At 57.5% G+C, this 15,582-nt stretch overlaps 6 protein-coding genes and 1 non-coding gene across 7 annotated transcripts; 3 read left to right on the top strand and 4 right to left on the bottom strand.

Moving 5' to 3' along the window:
• Nucleotides 1-601: 601 nt before the first annotated feature.
• Nucleotides 602-1,567, bottom strand: L226DRAFT_468750 (uncharacterized protein; the record flags this gene model as incomplete). The annotated part of the gene is made up of 3 exons (XM_067676156.1): nt 602-782; nt 834-1,186; nt 1,313-1,567. The coding sequence occupies 3 exons, from the start codon at nt 1,565-1,567 to the stop codon at nt 602-604; spliced, it is 789 nt and encodes a 262-aa protein (XP_067531827.1).
• Nucleotides 1,568-1,909: 342 nt separating this feature from the next.
• Nucleotides 1,910-2,825, top strand: L226DRAFT_574021 (uncharacterized protein; the record flags this gene model as incomplete). The annotated part of the gene is made up of 4 exons (XM_067684963.1): nt 1,910-2,024; nt 2,078-2,137; nt 2,199-2,646; nt 2,699-2,825. 4 exons carry the CDS (start codon nt 1,910-1,912, stop codon nt 2,823-2,825), a joined length of 750 nt encoding a protein of 249 aa, XP_067531826.1.
• Nucleotides 2,826-3,341: 516 nt separating this feature from the next.
• L226DRAFT_574020 (uncharacterized protein) lies at nt 3,342-4,284 on the top strand (the record flags this gene model as incomplete). The annotated part of the gene is made up of 2 exons (XM_067684962.1): nt 3,342-3,427; nt 3,480-4,284. 2 exons carry the CDS (start codon nt 3,342-3,344, stop codon nt 4,282-4,284), a joined length of 891 nt encoding a protein of 296 aa, XP_067531825.1.
• An 891-nt stretch (nt 4,285-5,175) lies between these two features.
• Nucleotides 5,176-8,987, top strand: L226DRAFT_547381 (uncharacterized protein; the record flags this gene model as incomplete). Its single annotated transcript, XM_067682492.1, is given in 11 exon segments — nt 5,176-5,556; nt 5,611-5,784; nt 5,877-6,248; nt 6,299-6,432; nt 6,536-6,853; nt 6,903-7,282; nt 7,519-7,695; nt 7,745-7,883; nt 7,943-8,508; nt 8,667-8,953; nt 8,973-8,987. 11 exon segments carry the CDS (start codon nt 5,176-5,178, stop codon nt 8,985-8,987), a joined length of 2,943 nt encoding a protein of 980 aa, XP_067531824.1.
• A 3,146-nt stretch (nt 8,988-12,133) lies between these two features.
• Nucleotides 12,134-13,666, bottom strand: L226DRAFT_468756 (uncharacterized protein; the record flags this gene model as incomplete). Its single annotated transcript, XM_067676157.1, has 1 exon — nt 12,134-13,666. One exon carries the CDS (start codon nt 13,664-13,666, stop codon nt 12,134-12,136), a length of 1,533 nt encoding a protein of 510 aa, XP_067531823.1.
• A 400-nt stretch (nt 13,667-14,066) lies between these two features.
• L226DRAFT_591527 (uncharacterized protein) lies at nt 14,067-15,271 on the bottom strand (the record flags this gene model as incomplete). Its single annotated transcript, XM_067685613.1, has 3 exons — nt 14,067-14,088; nt 14,147-14,864; nt 14,923-15,271. The coding sequence occupies 3 exons, from the start codon at nt 15,269-15,271 to the stop codon at nt 14,067-14,069; spliced, it is 1,089 nt and encodes a 362-aa protein (XP_067531822.1).
• Nucleotides 15,272-15,417: 146 nt separating this feature from the next.
• Nucleotides 15,418-15,504, bottom strand: L226DRAFT_t217. Its single transcript has one exon. It is a non-coding gene; the product is annotated as a tRNA-Pro (tRNA).
• Between the last annotated feature and the right edge of the window lie 78 nt (nt 15,505-15,582).

Below are 15,582 nucleotides of genomic sequence, written 5' to 3'. Positions count from 1 at the left end.
GTGAAGGGAGACATTGGAATAGGAGGGACTGGTGTCGATTGAGTTGTGTGGGTGGGGTCTCCAAACCTAGACGTATCCCACTCATCCACTCGCAACATCTCGCCGTCCATGCTGTACATATTCGAGCCAGCGCCGACCGCGCCCATGTACATAGACCACTCGGGGCCCAATGGCATGGTCATGGCTAGACTCCCTGCAGCGTCTGACAAGGTGGAGGCGGGTGCGGCCGGGGGTATGGTGGGTGCCGTGCTCTCAGTCGCGGGTCCTAGACCAGCTTGCGTTTGCGGAGGAGTTTGGGAAGGTCTTCCGGAGGTTGGGGTGGTGCTTGCCGAGCTGGAAGGGATGTCATCCGGCGCTTGACGAGGGGGAATAAGCATTATCATGTCGTCTGCGTCGCTGGCAGTGGACGCTGGCAACGCTCGCTGGGCGCGGACATCTCGGGCTGAATGTCATGTGTGTCAGATCATAAATACAAAGACGGATAGAATACTTACGATAAACACCTTTGGCGAAGTGCACAATCGGTTGCACATACTTCGCCTGGTAGTCTAGGGTGGCTTCATCAAGCATGTGTCCGGAGGAGTTTGTCCCGAAGTGCACCCTATATAGGAATAAGCTCCCGTGTTTGACTGACAGGTTGCCATACCACGTACGCGAAGGACTTGATGGCACCGCCGTGTCGAGGGCTGGGTCCCGCCCCTATAACGGTGAAGCACCAGCCGGTATCGCGTGCCACGGGGGACATGTTTTCGGTGATTGACTTCGGCGCACCATCTATCGCACTAGTAGAACCTGCTCAATATGTGCATGCGTTACAGGACGAGACTACTTACTTCTGGTACTCTTCAGGCGTGCGCACCTGGGATGGATCTTCAGGGGGTGGGGGCGCCTTCCTGGCCGCCTTGACCTCTGCGACCCTCTCCTGGACTTGCTCCTTTATTTCCACCGATGCCTCCTGGAACATTGAATCGATACGGCCGCGCGAGATCCTCATGGCCTCGGACTTGGTAAGGGTGCGTCCTAGGAGCTCGCGCTCTGCAGCAAGCTCCTCGGACACAACCGCCTTCTTCTCCTGGTCGTAGAACATGCGACAGAAGACTTCACGCGGCTGGGGAGCGCGTGACGCCTTGCCGGTAGCCAGGTGGGCCCTGATCGCGCTGGTCGAAGGGCCTGCGTGGCTGGCAGGCTGGACAACCTGACGGCCGGGTGCAGCTTTTGTGAAGCGCTTGTGTCTGTTATTGTGAAACCAATTCCTCAGTTGCTGAAGTCAGGCGAAGGGAGAGCGACAAAGAGACGTCAATGATCGGACGACAAGGTGATATATCCTGGTACTGACCTTCTGCCTATGGTTTATCGCGGCAGCGAGCTGGGCTTCTTGCTCCGGAGTGAGTGTGCCGACCTCAGGCCCAAAGAGCTTCTCTCTCTCGGGCCAGCGGAGGAACCAATCGTGGAATAGGGCTATGAGCCACGCGCTATATTTGCCCTGGCTACGTGCTTCGATCGCACTGTCGTTGCGGTCCTGCAGCCACTCTTGCTGGTCGCCGCCTGTCCATCCAGAGGGTGCCATCGAGTACGGTGACGAGGAGGAGGTGCGCGTGAGGAGGGGATGGTCGGGATGATCTGGGGGCGGGGGGTGGTGAGCTGGGGGGGCGGGGGCGGGGGACAGGGTGATACGTGAAAGGCCGCATGTCGAGGCGAGTTCTTGGCAGCTCCTTGAGTAGATACATTGCCGGTAATGAAGTGCGGATCCCAAGGCGAATCCTGTAAACAAACGTCCACTCTTCGCGAGCAGCAATTTATAGATCCTCGGTGCGGTGCGATGTACCTCTTCATCCCCCTCTCTCTTCTTCCCTATCTGCTCCCTGCTCCCAGTTCCCTGCTCTCACCTTCTCCTCAATCCCTCTCCACCATGCCGATGAACCACACCAACGAGCGCGGCAACGTGCAGGATAACTCCACGTTGCCGTGCTTCACGGCTGGGGAGTTGTTGGCCATGTTGATCAGGTTGTTCAACGAGTATGAGCGTGAGTTGGTGACTCTCTCAGTGCGTAGTACAAGCACTCACTGAATTGTGCAGTGGCAAACGACCAGGAAATCACCGAGCCGTGCCTGCAGTGCTTGCGCTGGGTGGTCTCAGGTATGTTCACGATTCCAGGTGGCTGAGGCGTGGGACTATTGCTGACATAATGCCATTTCAGGTCGAGGTCGTGTTCATATGCACATTCCTGCCGACGACAGTGAGTCTGCCGAGTCGAGCATCTGGGGTGACCTGTCCCCTGCCTCGTCCTTCCTTGCTGAGCATCTCCCACCCATCATCTCAGACCCTTCGCCGGCTGCTCAAGGTTCTGTTGGGGCCGCGAGTGGCACTCAACCGCGCACCACGACGGACACGGCGGACTCCTCGACCGGGTCCGTCGAGATGTTGGACTCGGACATCCCGACGATCCCTGGGTCTCTGTACCCCACACCCGAGCACGTCCACGCCGGGCTTCCCCCTTCACACGGCATCGGAGCTGCTCCCACCCCGGCCATTCCCTTCATGGCCGGGGCTCAAGTCCCCATCGTCCCATACATCGCCAACGAGAGCAGTGCGGCGCACTGGTATGTTGTGACACGTGGGCGTCGTGTTGGGGTATTCGACTCCAGGTGAGATCTATTGGCTCGACTACATGGCTCTTGGATTGACATAGCTTTCCAGTGAGATGATGGTCGACGCTGTCTCTCGCGTCAGCGGGGGTACCGGTCGTGGCGGGTTTGCCACGCGTGACCAAGCCATCGCAGCGTTCATGAATGCGATCGCTGAGGGTATTGTTAGTGTGGTGTAACCGGTGTGTCTCTCGTCGTCGGCTTCTCGTGCATGTGTCTCCTCGTCATACGTTTGCCTCCTCTCTCGTACTTTGGTCCGTCCTCGTGCTTTTGTCTGCATACTTGTCCGTCGTGTCTCGCTGTCTAGAACAAAACCATACATTCCTTGGGCTACGCATACTTTTGTCTCCCTGTCTAGAAACCCGCAAAACTCCATATGTAACTTGTGCTACACATACGTCTTGTCTCCTCTACGATATTATATCTTGTAAATCAAGTTCCAGTTCCTTCCCATGGACTTTCGCCTCCTGTGGACTGCGCTCGTGTTTGTAGTAAACGCCTGGCACATAGAGGATGTGCTTGTCATGAAATCAATGTTGAGGTGTTGTCGGTCAGGCCGGTTGCCGAGTTATTGTGATATGGCGTGTCCTGGTAGAACTTTGTCAATAGATGGATCAATATATAGAGGGGTCTTCGTGCGAAACTATGAACGTGTGCCTAGAGTGTGCTTGTTCCTCGACGTCTCAACCACCACCATGGGGCGCTCCGCGAAGTACTACACCTATGAGGTGAAACAGGCCGCGAAGCGAGAGCAAGCTACAGCATACCGGAACTCAGAGAAGTTCTGATTCTATGTCCATCGCATGTAGAATCCAACTGACTTGTTCAAACAGGGGGAAGCAGACTAAGGCTGCAGCGAACCGGCGGCGCTACAAGAAGGGTCTGACTGCAGACTCGAGTTGTCAGGGCACCGACCGGCCACTTGTTGAAGCAGGCGCTCACAATCCCTCAGTTACTTCTGCAACGACGTGCGAGGTCTCTGCAGACATCCCATTGCACGTATCGATCGACAGTTTTGATATGGAGAATGTCCTCTCCTTCGACGCTTTCGCCCCCCCTTCCCCCGAACCAGCCACTGCTGTGTCACCAGCAGCTCTTGACGACTTACCCGATGACCTTGTAGAATGGGCGGACAGGCCTGTACAGGCTTCGTTTACCCTGCATGGTACCGGGCCTCTCCTAGGGTTGTGGTCACCTCCATTCCGCTTCCTGCCTCCCGATCAGGATCCCACAGCTCGTACCGCTGTGAACGTATGGGACGGCACTACTCCACCTCTGTGGTGTGCTGCCCTAGGTAGTTTCCAATGCCATGCAGTACTCGCCGCCGCCCGGGATTGCCGCAAGCTTTGGATGGACTCAGACACGCCGCTGGAGGAGCTAGAGATCGAGGTGCAGACGGAGATCGCGGCCAGAGTGGACGCTTGGAGAGCTCTGCGAGAGACATGGTTTGATGAATCCGAGGACATGGACGCGCGTTTGGGACTGATTTGGGGTGCGAAGATAGTATGCATGCTTGCTGATGAGTGGGACTATCGAAAGGAAGGTGTGGATGTATACAAGGATGTCCTCCGAGCCGGAGAGATGCCTTGGCAACTTATGATAGCACAGGCCATGGCAGGATCTGGGGAAAAACGTTAGCAATACATCGCTATGTGCTCGTATATCGCGTTCGCATGAGCTGAAACACCGTCGACAATGTACACAATGTTGTGATACTTCCCTCGTAGTTTGCATGCATCACTCGGCCTGCCCAACCTCCCGACAACATGCATACACTGAAACTTCAGATAAGACGTCACAAACTCCCTCAGATGAAACATACAAGATGTGAATATATCATCATGCTGTCTATTAGCCATGAAATACACCTGTAGGTTCCCTACGCTATGTTTAAAGTCGTGAATGTTTTAAGGTGCACCTCTAAACGCGCCCTGATTGGCCAAACTTCAAGATCTGCGGGCGCCTGGTGATCTGCACGTTTCCGGTCCGCATCATCGAGCGCACTCTTTAACCCGCTACTATTGGCTGCTTCATGGATACACCTCATGCCCTGCTAAGGCGCACGGTTGCTTATCTCTCCCGCCACTGACCTCTCTTTTTGGGTGTCTCCATAACTTGGGTGACAGTGTCTCAATGTCAACGCTAGGGGTCGAGCTTGCGCATTTTCAAGTATACCTCACCGCTATTTTGGTGAGGCTAACACATTCTTTCCTGGTAGCACTGTACGCGAAGGACCGGTGTTCCACGAGGGCCCAATATCAACATCCTGTACTGTTGTGCCGTCTGACAGGATTGAGAGATTGGAGGCTGCACATAAGCCAGCAGGTACGAGTTGCGCTTATGTCGGTAGCTGATAGCCCAAGTGTAGAACGCAACGATCTCGCCAAGGGCGTCGTCAACAGGTTCATGAAAAGATCCGCAGAAGTCCCTCTGATACTTCACGGGCTGTCAATCAGGCATGGCTTCATTGTTCGAGCGCAATATGAAGGGGACCAGCAGGCTTCAAGCTTCAGCCTCATATCGCCCACCATGGCCCCACAATGGCTCTCAACCCTCCGCGCTCTCTTCATGAAACGCCGACGCCCCGGTCCCCGTGTCACCCACTACGACGTTTCTGATGATGACGACTGTCCCTCCTCAGGAGCTCATACCCCCACGGAGACCCATGCGCACATCGACTGGGGCCGACGCTCTCACCGATCCAGTGCCCGGACCTCATACCTCGAACTCCCTGCCTCTCCGAAGAAGAAGCAACAACGCTCATTGTCCGTTCCTCCCTCTCTCCCGTCCCTCTACACTGACACATCCTCTGTCTATGAACTCCCATCCGAGCCTGTCGATGTCGATTACCTATATCATCAACTCGAACAGCTCGAGGAAGACCCACAGCCACGCAAACGCACAGCTGGGGTATGTTTTCCGGTTCGGAACTTCTCCATTCCGATACTCATTGGTCGTCTGCAGGACCGGCCCATCCTCCAGTGGACCACTGAGGCTGACAACTACCTCGCGGAGCTTCTCCGGCTTGAGGGTCGAGGCGACTACACAGACGCAACTTGCCCCTGCAGAGACAACGGTGTACTCTATCGCTGCGAGGACTGCAGCGACGTGGGCCTGCATTGTCAGAAGTGCACCTTGGTGCGCATCTCTCCCATCCTCTCCACCGTCTGCGTGTACGTCTCCTCCCTTCTATGCTGTTGGTCATCACTAACGATCATCGGGCAAAGCAGTGCTGGGATAACGATCACTTCACGCGCGTCACGCTGAAGGCCCTCGGCCATGTCGTCCAACTTGGTCACTCCCCTGGCGACAATTGCACGAACCCCAGGGTCCCGTGGGGGGATGACTTTGTCCTGCTCGACGTCAACGGCGTACATGACCTCTGCGTGCGCTTTTGCGGGTGTGAGAGAGCCATTCCGCACCATCTCCAGCTCCTCCGTGCACGATGGTATCCAGCCACATCGGTCTCTCCGAAGACAGCAGCAACCTTCCGCGTCCTCGAAACCTTCCACCTCCTCTCTGTGCAATCGAAACTCTCCGCCTTTGAATTTTACAGCATGCTGTCTCGGCGCACCGACAACACAAATGTTGATACTCCGAAGGTACGCCCAGTGTTGCATGCGCATGTACGGCACTAACTGTTCCCTATCAGGACCGGTATCCGTCTTTCTTAGCCACGGTCCGCGAGTGGCGCCACCTCAAAATGATGAAGCGTGCCGGCCGGGGCAACGACCCGGACGGTATCGCTGGCACACTTCCAGGTGCCTGCACGGTCGAGTGCCCGGCGTGTCCTCAACCAGGAAAGAACACGCCAGTTGAAACCCCCCCAAAGGACCGAGGTATGCCTCTTCGGCACAATCTTACCTCGCAGATCCTGATGTCCTCCCAGCTGGCTTCGGCGGCTGTTCGTTGCAATCGACGCGAACTTCCGCCTCAAGCGGAAGAACGTTTCATCGGACGAAGTGGACCCCAGCCTCAACAAAGGCGCAGCGTACATGGTCGAAGAGCAAGCATACAAGAAACACCTCGACACGTACGGTACTCTCGAACTCGATACCTCAGACCACTGCAACAGCCACGACGCCATTAAGCTTGCGACCCTCAAGGGCGCAGTGGGTCTGGCAGCATCTGGGGTCGCGAGCGTCGATTGCGCGCGTCATGAAGTCAAGCGCCCGTGTTCGACGGGCGACCTTCAGAAGGGTGAACGGTACGTGATGCTAGCGACTCACCCGAAAACCCCCCTGACTGTTCTGTAGCTACGTAAACATCGACTACCTCCTTCATTCTTCCCTCCAACAAAACGCACCCACCGACGTCCTCGCCTCCTACGACATTGCCTGCCACTTCGAACGCAATGTCCAGTCGCGTTTCTCCACCTACGGCTTCGTTTCCGACCACAACGTAGAATGGGCAATTCCGAAGTTTCACATCAATGCACATCGCGAGGCATGCCGCGCGACATACAACCTCCGTTATATCCCATTCTGTGCGCGCGATGATGGAGAGGGCATTGAGCGTATCTGGGCGCGCCTCAACGCGGCGGCTGGGAGTACACGTGAGATGGGCCCAGGGTCCAGGCGTGACACCCTCGACGACATATTCTCCCACCACAACTGGCTCAAGGTCTGCTACATGCGTAAGTTCTTCTGTTTCTTGTGATAGGTTGTACCTGCCATGATACCCCGTTCGTACCGCGCGCCGTCCCCATTCTTGTCGAATCTGCTTTCTTGACCATTCATTCTTGACGAACCAATGTTATTAGCGTCGCCCCTCCTGTATGTGTGTATGTGTTGCTCGTTGTACCTTTTGTCTACAGTATACACGCCTTTTTAATCGCGGTGCTCAGAATGACACTGATGTGGAATGATTCAGCTGCAACTTTGCTGAAGCGAATCAAAAAGGCCGTCGTCGAACGCAATGAACAAGTCACAGCCTTTCAACAGTTCACGGCGACCTTGCCCCTGGAAGCGACCACGCGCTGGCGTCAGGCTGTAGAGGCCTGGGAGGCAGATCGTTTGCAACCTAATCCATTCCTGCCTAAGCGGCCGAGTGAGTCATATGGGATGGCTACCTGGGCATAAGTCTGACGACGTCTTAGCTATCACCCAGGCCGCAATTAAGCGGCAACTTGCCGAGGAGGACGCGGCTGCGCTCAAGGCAGGCACCGCCGAACTCATGCACACCAAATGCTCGGCCAGCGGGATGATTATCGCCGGCATCGAACTAGAAGACACACAGTACGTTGCGCTCAATCGTTGGCCGGTCGCCAGACTCTTGGTTAACGTAAATTCCTCAGGCACCGAATCAAGAAACAGGCTTCGTCCCTACCCGCTCACGCTACTGACATCCAACGCGCTCGAGCTCTCGAACATCAGAACGCTCTACACCGCCGCGTTGATGCCTGGAGTGAAATCCAGCAGCTCTACATGCCCGGTGTCGCCATACAACGTGAACGCCTCCTGACAGCCAATGACACAGCTGCGTTGCCCTACAACATACCCCTCCTCCTGCCATCGGCCATCCTCACCACGGTACCATGCTTACCTGCACTCATGGAGCTCGAGTGGCACATGCGTCACGCTCAGGCCTTCGACGCACTTGCCGATCTCCGCGGTCATTTAGAGGTGCGGTCTCATCTATATAAATTCAAGGACCGCTTCGCCCGCGGCCAACGCGCAAACACTCGGGCGCAGACTATCATCAAGCAAGCCGAGGCTAAGATCGATGAAGATGCGACGCGGTACCGGGTAGCGTACGCCGCTCTGCGCGCCCTGGCAAATACGCTCGGTAAAGCTGGTTGGGACACTCACCTCGCGCCATTGCATGCAGGGGACATCCGGCATGTCACCGAGGGCAACGAGGGTGAGAGCGAGGGAAGGCGCACCCTTTCCTGGATCTGAAAGGCAGCCCCATCTGCACACAGCGATGACCCCGACCGGGGCGCCATGGAAGAGAGCCTGCAAGAATGCAAGTCCCTTGCTCCCTTCTTGCACTCATGTCACTGATAATTCCTCACGTAGCCCTGCGCATCGAGTGGTGCAAGGCTCGCGCTCGCGCTGCCCGTTGGACAGAAGAGGTCCAGCTCCTGCTCGAAGAGATGCGCCGGACCGTTGCATACCATACATGGCAGGCTGGGGTCTGGGAGGCCACGGTTGGCAAGGTTCACCCCGATCGAGCGGATTATCTTGAGGGGGCTAACGCATACGCATGTTGCCAGGCGAGCATTCGTGTAGCCATGCGCGACTTCTGTGCCGTGACATGGCGGCATGTGCATCAGTGGGTTAGTCTTGGACTGGAGGCCACGGCGGTTGAACTGGACGCTGTAGTTAATCCCGAGATGATTGTGTCTGACGAGGTTGCCTCTGGAGCTGCGGTCTTGTAATAGATTAGTGCTTGTTCCCGCACCTTTGTATTCCGCCAGGCGCTCAAGCGCTCGAGCGGCACTCGCCGGTGGGCGTCAATATGACTTTGACTTTGCACCCAAACTTACGACCAGCCTTTGCGCGTTGTCCCATACCGCCGCAGTCCCATCAGACTCTGTCTCATGGGTCATTGTGGTGTAAGTCTTTCCTAACATCTGCTTGCCTCAAGCGCCGCGATAGCTAAAACTCTGGAATCTGAGCAGTGGTTGTGCGCCACCTCTGTTCTGGGTCCGACCACAGAGAGCACGGTGTGCTCGGTCGGCTGCGGCTGCGGGCCGCGCCCTGGGCATCCATTGTACGTCTTTGCTCACATATGTCACTCCGCGAAGCCGGTGACTTCTTCTTTTGCTGACATTCTGGAAACAGCTGTGTTCCTAGAGTCCGGCCACTAAGAGCACGACGTGCTCGGCCGGCTGCGGCTGCGGGCCGCACTCTCCGGCACATCCTCTGTCTATGAACTGTTCCCGCCCCGTCCTCCACTGCGTCCGACGACTGAGAGCACGGCGTGCTCGGCCAGCTGCAGCTGCGGCCCGCGCTCTCCGGCACATCCTCTGTCTATGAATTGTTCCCGCCCCGTCCTCCACTGCACCCCCTGTGCCTGTACCTCCCCTTCCCCCGAAAACCACGGACCTGAAGCCACGTGGTCTCCATCATACACACGCCGAGCCTGAAGTCTCCTTCGACGCCTACGTCGCTCAAGTGCTCGAGATCATCCCAGACGTTCTGCCGGCGCACGTCTTCTCCCTTGTCGACCGAACGCGAAGGAGAAGGTTGTCGAGACGGCTCCATCCGCTCTTCGAGAACCCTGCGAATGCGCAAGTCTGGTTGTACACCACACCCGAGCGCGTCCACGCCCCGCTTCCCGCACCCTGCTTCCTCTCACGCTCCGGTTCTTCGATGACGGATTCTGTCTCGAGTACGTCGTCAAGCCCTGAGGAATTACGACGACTTCACGCCTATCTCCTCTCGAGTATTTGCAAGAAGTCCTGTGCAAGATTTGTCGGCTACCTCTTCGTCTGTTTCAACGGTGAAACAGCCTGTTCGAATGGTCAAATCACATGTACACCACACCTGAGCATGTCCGCGCCCCGCCCCGCGCTTCCCGCATCCCACTTTTAGATTCGTCGGCTACCTCTTTATCTATCTGTTCTCGATAGTCGCTCGCACTGGAGCCCAAGAGCCTGTTTGAATGGTCAAATCACCTGTACCCCACACCCGAGCACGTCCGCGCCCCGCTTCCCGCACCCTGCCCCGCTCCCCATACAGCGCTCCGGATGCTACTCAGCCAATAGGAGCGTGATTACGGGTGCTCTCCTGTGGCGCGACGTGGTAGCGCTGGGTCGCGTAGCTACGCACGAGGGTCGCGCGCAGCCGCGCGATCCAGCGCTACCACGTCGCGCCCGGTTGTTCCGTCATGTTTGTATTATTTAGTCCCTTCTTTTGTAGCTCTTTTATATATGAAAGTTGTTTTTCCCCAACTGCATCTTTCTGTGTGCATTCAAAGGGGTCGCGGTTTCACGCGCAGGCTGCGAGGGGTTGAATTGCGCGCTCCCAAACAGCACTGTGGACCGGGCCAGCCAATGGGAGCACGTTTACGGGTGCTCTCTTGCGGCGCGGCGCAGTAGCGCGCGGTCCCGTGGCCATGCGTTCAGCCAATGGGAAGACATTTATAGGTCCTCTCCTGCGGCGCAGCGTGGTAGTGCTGGGTCGCGTAGCCGCACTTTTTCGGACATTGATAGCTGCCTAATCGGTGAAATGCAGCATGGATCAGGGCACGCTTGCGGAGTGCCAATACGTGCCGCTTTCGGGAGATAGGCTCCTCGCCGCTTTGGGTAGGAGGGCGGGCGCGGGATGCGGTGTGAGTCACCAGCACGCGCTAGAGCATGCGCAGGGGCGGCAGGGCTGGTGCGGGGGGCCATCTCTAGTAGAGGCGGGGTGATATATCCTGGTGTACTCTAATGAGAGGACGTGATACATCGCGTTCTACCTCTAGGTGAGAGCTAATGATATATCCCCATGCCAGGATCTTGTGGGCGTACTGGGGAACACCATCTTCCGACGATGGCATAGGAACCGATGCAAGTTGGAGAACGGCCATGACGTCCGCAACATGTTGCATGATGTGAGTTTTCTCTGTGCTGATTGTGTGGATCGAGAGAGCTTAGTACATGTCCAACTTGGAACGGTTGGCGAGACTCACCTGTTTTCCCTGACACTTTCGACCGTCAGCTCGCTAGGGGTAATCGTTTGAACAGCGAAACCTGGTTCATGTTCGGAAGAAGAGGAAGTATCGACGCGTAGGAAGGAGTTCTCACCACGAGAAAGGTTGACTTTGGACTCGGACTGGTCACCGGAGTTCGAAGAGATTACAATGACGGCTTTTGGCTCTTGATCAGGATGAAGGCAACCGGTGACGGCAACCACCATGGCTTTCGGGTCGCCAAGGTTGAGCATCGTAGCCAAGTGAGCGTAAGGGGTGATGGCCTTGTTGGGCCGCGGCACCTTGAACGGTTGAACGGGTCGAACCGTTCCATCTGGTAAAGTTTCAAGAGGTTCTAGCTCATGAAGAAAGGACGTCAAGAATCGGATGGCTGAAATTGCGTTCGGCGGGACAGGATCAGAGAGAGAGGGGAGTCGCATTGCCATCGTAAATCTGGTGGCGAGGCGTAGCAGTTCCTGGACTACGTAGTACTAGTAGAACAGGTCTTGTATCTGACTCGTTTAACATAGTTCGAGTATGACGTCGATGGCGGTCACGACGGGTAAGTATGTATTTATCCTATGGCGCTTGAGGTTGCTTAGATTCTGTAGGGCATCGTTGTGAGGGAAGATCCCGGGGTGCTCAGGTTTGTTCGTTCTTCGTCGCTGAACGTCCACCGTGTGCTGATGTGCAGTACACCTAGGCCCCCCTACAAACTGTGGATCTCCGGCGCTGATTTCATCGTAAGCTGCGTGCATTGCTCATACGTTGTTAAGCAGGTCCTCTATCTAACGGCGCATCTGAGCGTAAGATACATGCATAGAACAGTGGGCAATACATGACAGCCCTGCTCTCCTATGAAAGCTCACCACCAGGGATGACAATCGACCCCATCCCACGTCCATACCTGCTTCGGGTCTCCCACAATCATGCGCGCATACTGCATCCACGCGCCGTCCCACACCTGCTCGACGAACCACTTGACGTGCCGCTGGCGGAGCACCCACTTGTGCCAAACGTAGTACTTCCACACGTACCCGTTGATGACGCGCGGGTTCGCATACACCTTGCCGAGACCCATGATCCTCCGGAAGTCGTATGGGAGCAGGAAGCTCTCGGACGAGTAGCACTCGCCCTCCGCGGATGCACGGAACACGAGCGGGGGCGTCAGCGCCGGAGAGTCGGCCACCTTCTTCGCCCAGGGATGGTTTGGGGGTGGAGGCGACGGGAGTGGAGACGTGGAGAGTGTGCGGTTCGAGCGCAGATGCACGGGGAGGAGAGGGTCCGCCTGGAACACGACGATGCCGTTCCAGCAAGTGAAGACGGGCACGGGTTCCTCGGCTTTCATGGCTTCGTAGTCGGCCGTATCAAAGAAGTACGGCCAGATGCCCGCGGTAAGCCGTCCGACGCGATCGCGGAGTACCCACATGTCGTACGCGCCAAAATGGCCAAAGTCCAGTCCGCATGCGAAGTCAAAGTCTCCGCCACGCGTCTCGAGCAGCTCGACGACAGACTCGGGCTCGATGTAGATGTCGTTGGAGAAGAGGACCTTGTCATACCCGCCCGTCTGGAGGAGCGGCTCAAGGGCCTGGTTCCGAATGGCAGCGAGGAACTCGATACGCGGGTTCCACTGCACGTCCGACGGTTTCTTGACGGTTTCATCCTGGACGAGCACGCGGTTGCGCACACCACGACGGTCAAGTTCGCTCGCAAACTCGCGAAGAAGGTCAGGCGAGCGGTCGGAAGAGTAGTTCTCGACAATGGACACGAAGACGTTGTCCGCGCCGAGGTAGACGATAGTGTCAAGCATGGTGCGCGTCCAGTAGGGGATGACGGCCTCGTTTTGGTGGAAGGCGGCTGCGATGAATATCTTTTCGCCGCGGGCGTAGCCAGACGGACGGCGATGGGGGTCGGCCAGGGCCTTCTGGAGAGCAGGGCGGTAGCGAAGGTCGCCTTCATACTCGTAATGTTTGTAGTTGAAGTAGCCATAGAGGGCAATGTATGCATAGACGATGCACTGTGCGTACCAGACGATGGTCGAGATACCAGGTAGTCGTGACCGCGCCGGATGAGAGCGTGCGCGAGGGTCGTGTTCCTCGTCCCACTCGCCCTCCTCTGCTGTTCTCTCTCCTCCATTGAGCATCATGTATCCCTCCTGCTCCCTCTGCACGCCCTTGCCCTGCCAGCGACCGGCGAAGCTCCTGCTTATCCACGCGCTCGCGAGAAGCCAGATGAGTTGAACGGCAGAGAGTATGGGGAGGACGATGAGGAAGGCAATCCACATTCGCCATGCTTGTGGAAAGGCGTAAATCCAGACGTCCTTGATGGGTAGATAGTCGTTGACGTCTCTGTAGACATACCAGAAGAGAGCGGCAAAGCAGACGAGAAGGGGTATCATGGGCAGTTTGACGGCGGCAAGGAGACAGCGCCCGAGGAAGCGAAGGGCGAGCTGGGCGTGCGACATGAGCTGTACACCGCGTCGCCGGGCATCCCTGCTGTCGATAGGCATCGCGCGCGCCGCAGAGGAGGAGGCGAGGGGGGCGCGGAGGAGGAAACGACGTCGGGGAGTGTGGCCAAGTGGCATGGCCCTCATCTCTGCTCGTTCACAGCCACTTTGCGCTTGATGTGGGCTCTTTCCGCCGTGCCTTGCGCCTCGCCAACGTCTCATTACCAATATCAAAGCTACTCGCGAAGACATGCATTGCGTCGCAGCGAGAGGGCTCTCATGAGAGGGTCTATCATTAGGTGCAACGTACGATACCAATTAACCATGCATTAAATCGAGTCCCCCGCCGCCCTCAGCGCAGCAACGAGTCCGTCCTGCGAGCGCACAGGGCCAAACTTCATCTGCTGCAACCCCTCGCTCTCGGTCCCAAACTGACCCTGTCCGATGATGGCCTCGTCCGGTATGCTTTCCAACCGTATCAGCTCTCGACGCACGTACTCGACGACGGTCGCCATCGCCTCCGGATACGCGACGTACTTGTCGACCTCGCTCGGCGGGTGGTCGTGCATGCCGGATCCGTCGTCCCTGGCCTCCTCGGCCTCCAGTCCGCCCCGCTTCTCGATCGACTCGAGCTTCTCGACTTCACCTCCCGCAAGATTGACCGTGCGCCGGAAGTACTTCTGGGAATCGACACCGTCGGCAGGATATGCGAAGCCTTTTGCTCCGCGCGCGCCGAGGAGGTTGCGCCAGACGGCACCTGCGAGCTCTGCGTCGCTGCGGACGAGGCCGAGGTCAAAGGACATGCCCATGCCGGCCCACTGCTCTTTGAAGATCTTCATCTGGCGGGTGACCAAGCGCTCGGGAGCCTTGCCGCGGGGTCGGGGACGATTGGAGCCGTTGGCGACGGTGTAAAAGTCGGAGGGGCGGGTGTAGGGAGTGAGGTTGTGGGAAGGGGTGAGAGCGTTGGGAGCGGCAGGTTGGAGGACGGAGCGGACACGGTCCTCGACATCGAGGAAGAAGTGGTCAATGAGGCCCTGGATGTAGTTTGTGCCGTGGGGAGCGGGAAGGGCTCGTAGTCGGACGGTGAGGAGCCATACGTGGAGGTTGGTGATGGTGAACCAAGACTGGAAGGTGGGGGGCAAATGGCAGTCTGAAGGAGATGATGAGCTACGTTCGGAGGACAAGCACGGGGGCAGGGGTTGACTGACCTTGCTTCCAAAAGAGAGACTCGTCCTCTGCTCGGGGGATGCACAAGTTTGTGTACATTGCGAAGGCTCTGCGACCGGCGTACTGCTTGGCGCTACCATAGCCCAGGAGGCGGAGGAGTCTGAAGAAGGCTTCTCTTGCGAGCGGGCTCTGCTTTATTTGGCGAGTGAGCCATGTCTGGGGCGGGGGCGGGGGCTGCTTTTCCTGGACAAAATGGGGAGGAGCGTCACGGTTTTCGGGAGGAGGTTGTGTCGCCAGAGAGCGGACGAGTGCTGGCCGTGCGCGTGAAGGGAGGGTAGAGCCCAGGCGAGAGACGCGGAGATGGTGAGCGAGGACAGAGCGGGGAACCATGGCTGAAGGTGCTCGGGGACGAGCTTTTGGCCGTCGGGGCTGTGGACGACGGTGGACGTGGACCAAGAGTCGACGCGGACGGCGCGAACGCGAACTCGGAGTCGACGCGGAGGCGGGCGTCTGCCACGGAGGGGCGGGCGAAAAAGGGGCCCAACCGGGATTCGAACCCGGGATCCCTTGCAATCGTGCTGTGAGCACCCAAAGCAAGTATCTTACCTCTAGACCATTGGGCCGATGGAAGTTGGGTATGTGTACTCCCCATGTGTCGGCACCTCAAGGACGTGGGACGACGTCATCTGGGGACTGGAGCA

Source organism: Lentinus tigrinus (assembly GCF_003813185.1).
Source record: "Lentinus tigrinus ALCF2SS1-7 unplaced genomic scaffold L226scaffold_30, whole genome shotgun sequence".
Classification (NCBI taxonomy): domain Eukaryota; kingdom Fungi; phylum Basidiomycota; class Agaricomycetes; order Polyporales; family Polyporaceae; genus Lentinus; species Lentinus tigrinus.
Note: the sequence above shows the minus strand (reverse complement) of the source record. Positions and strands in the feature narration are given on the sequence as shown.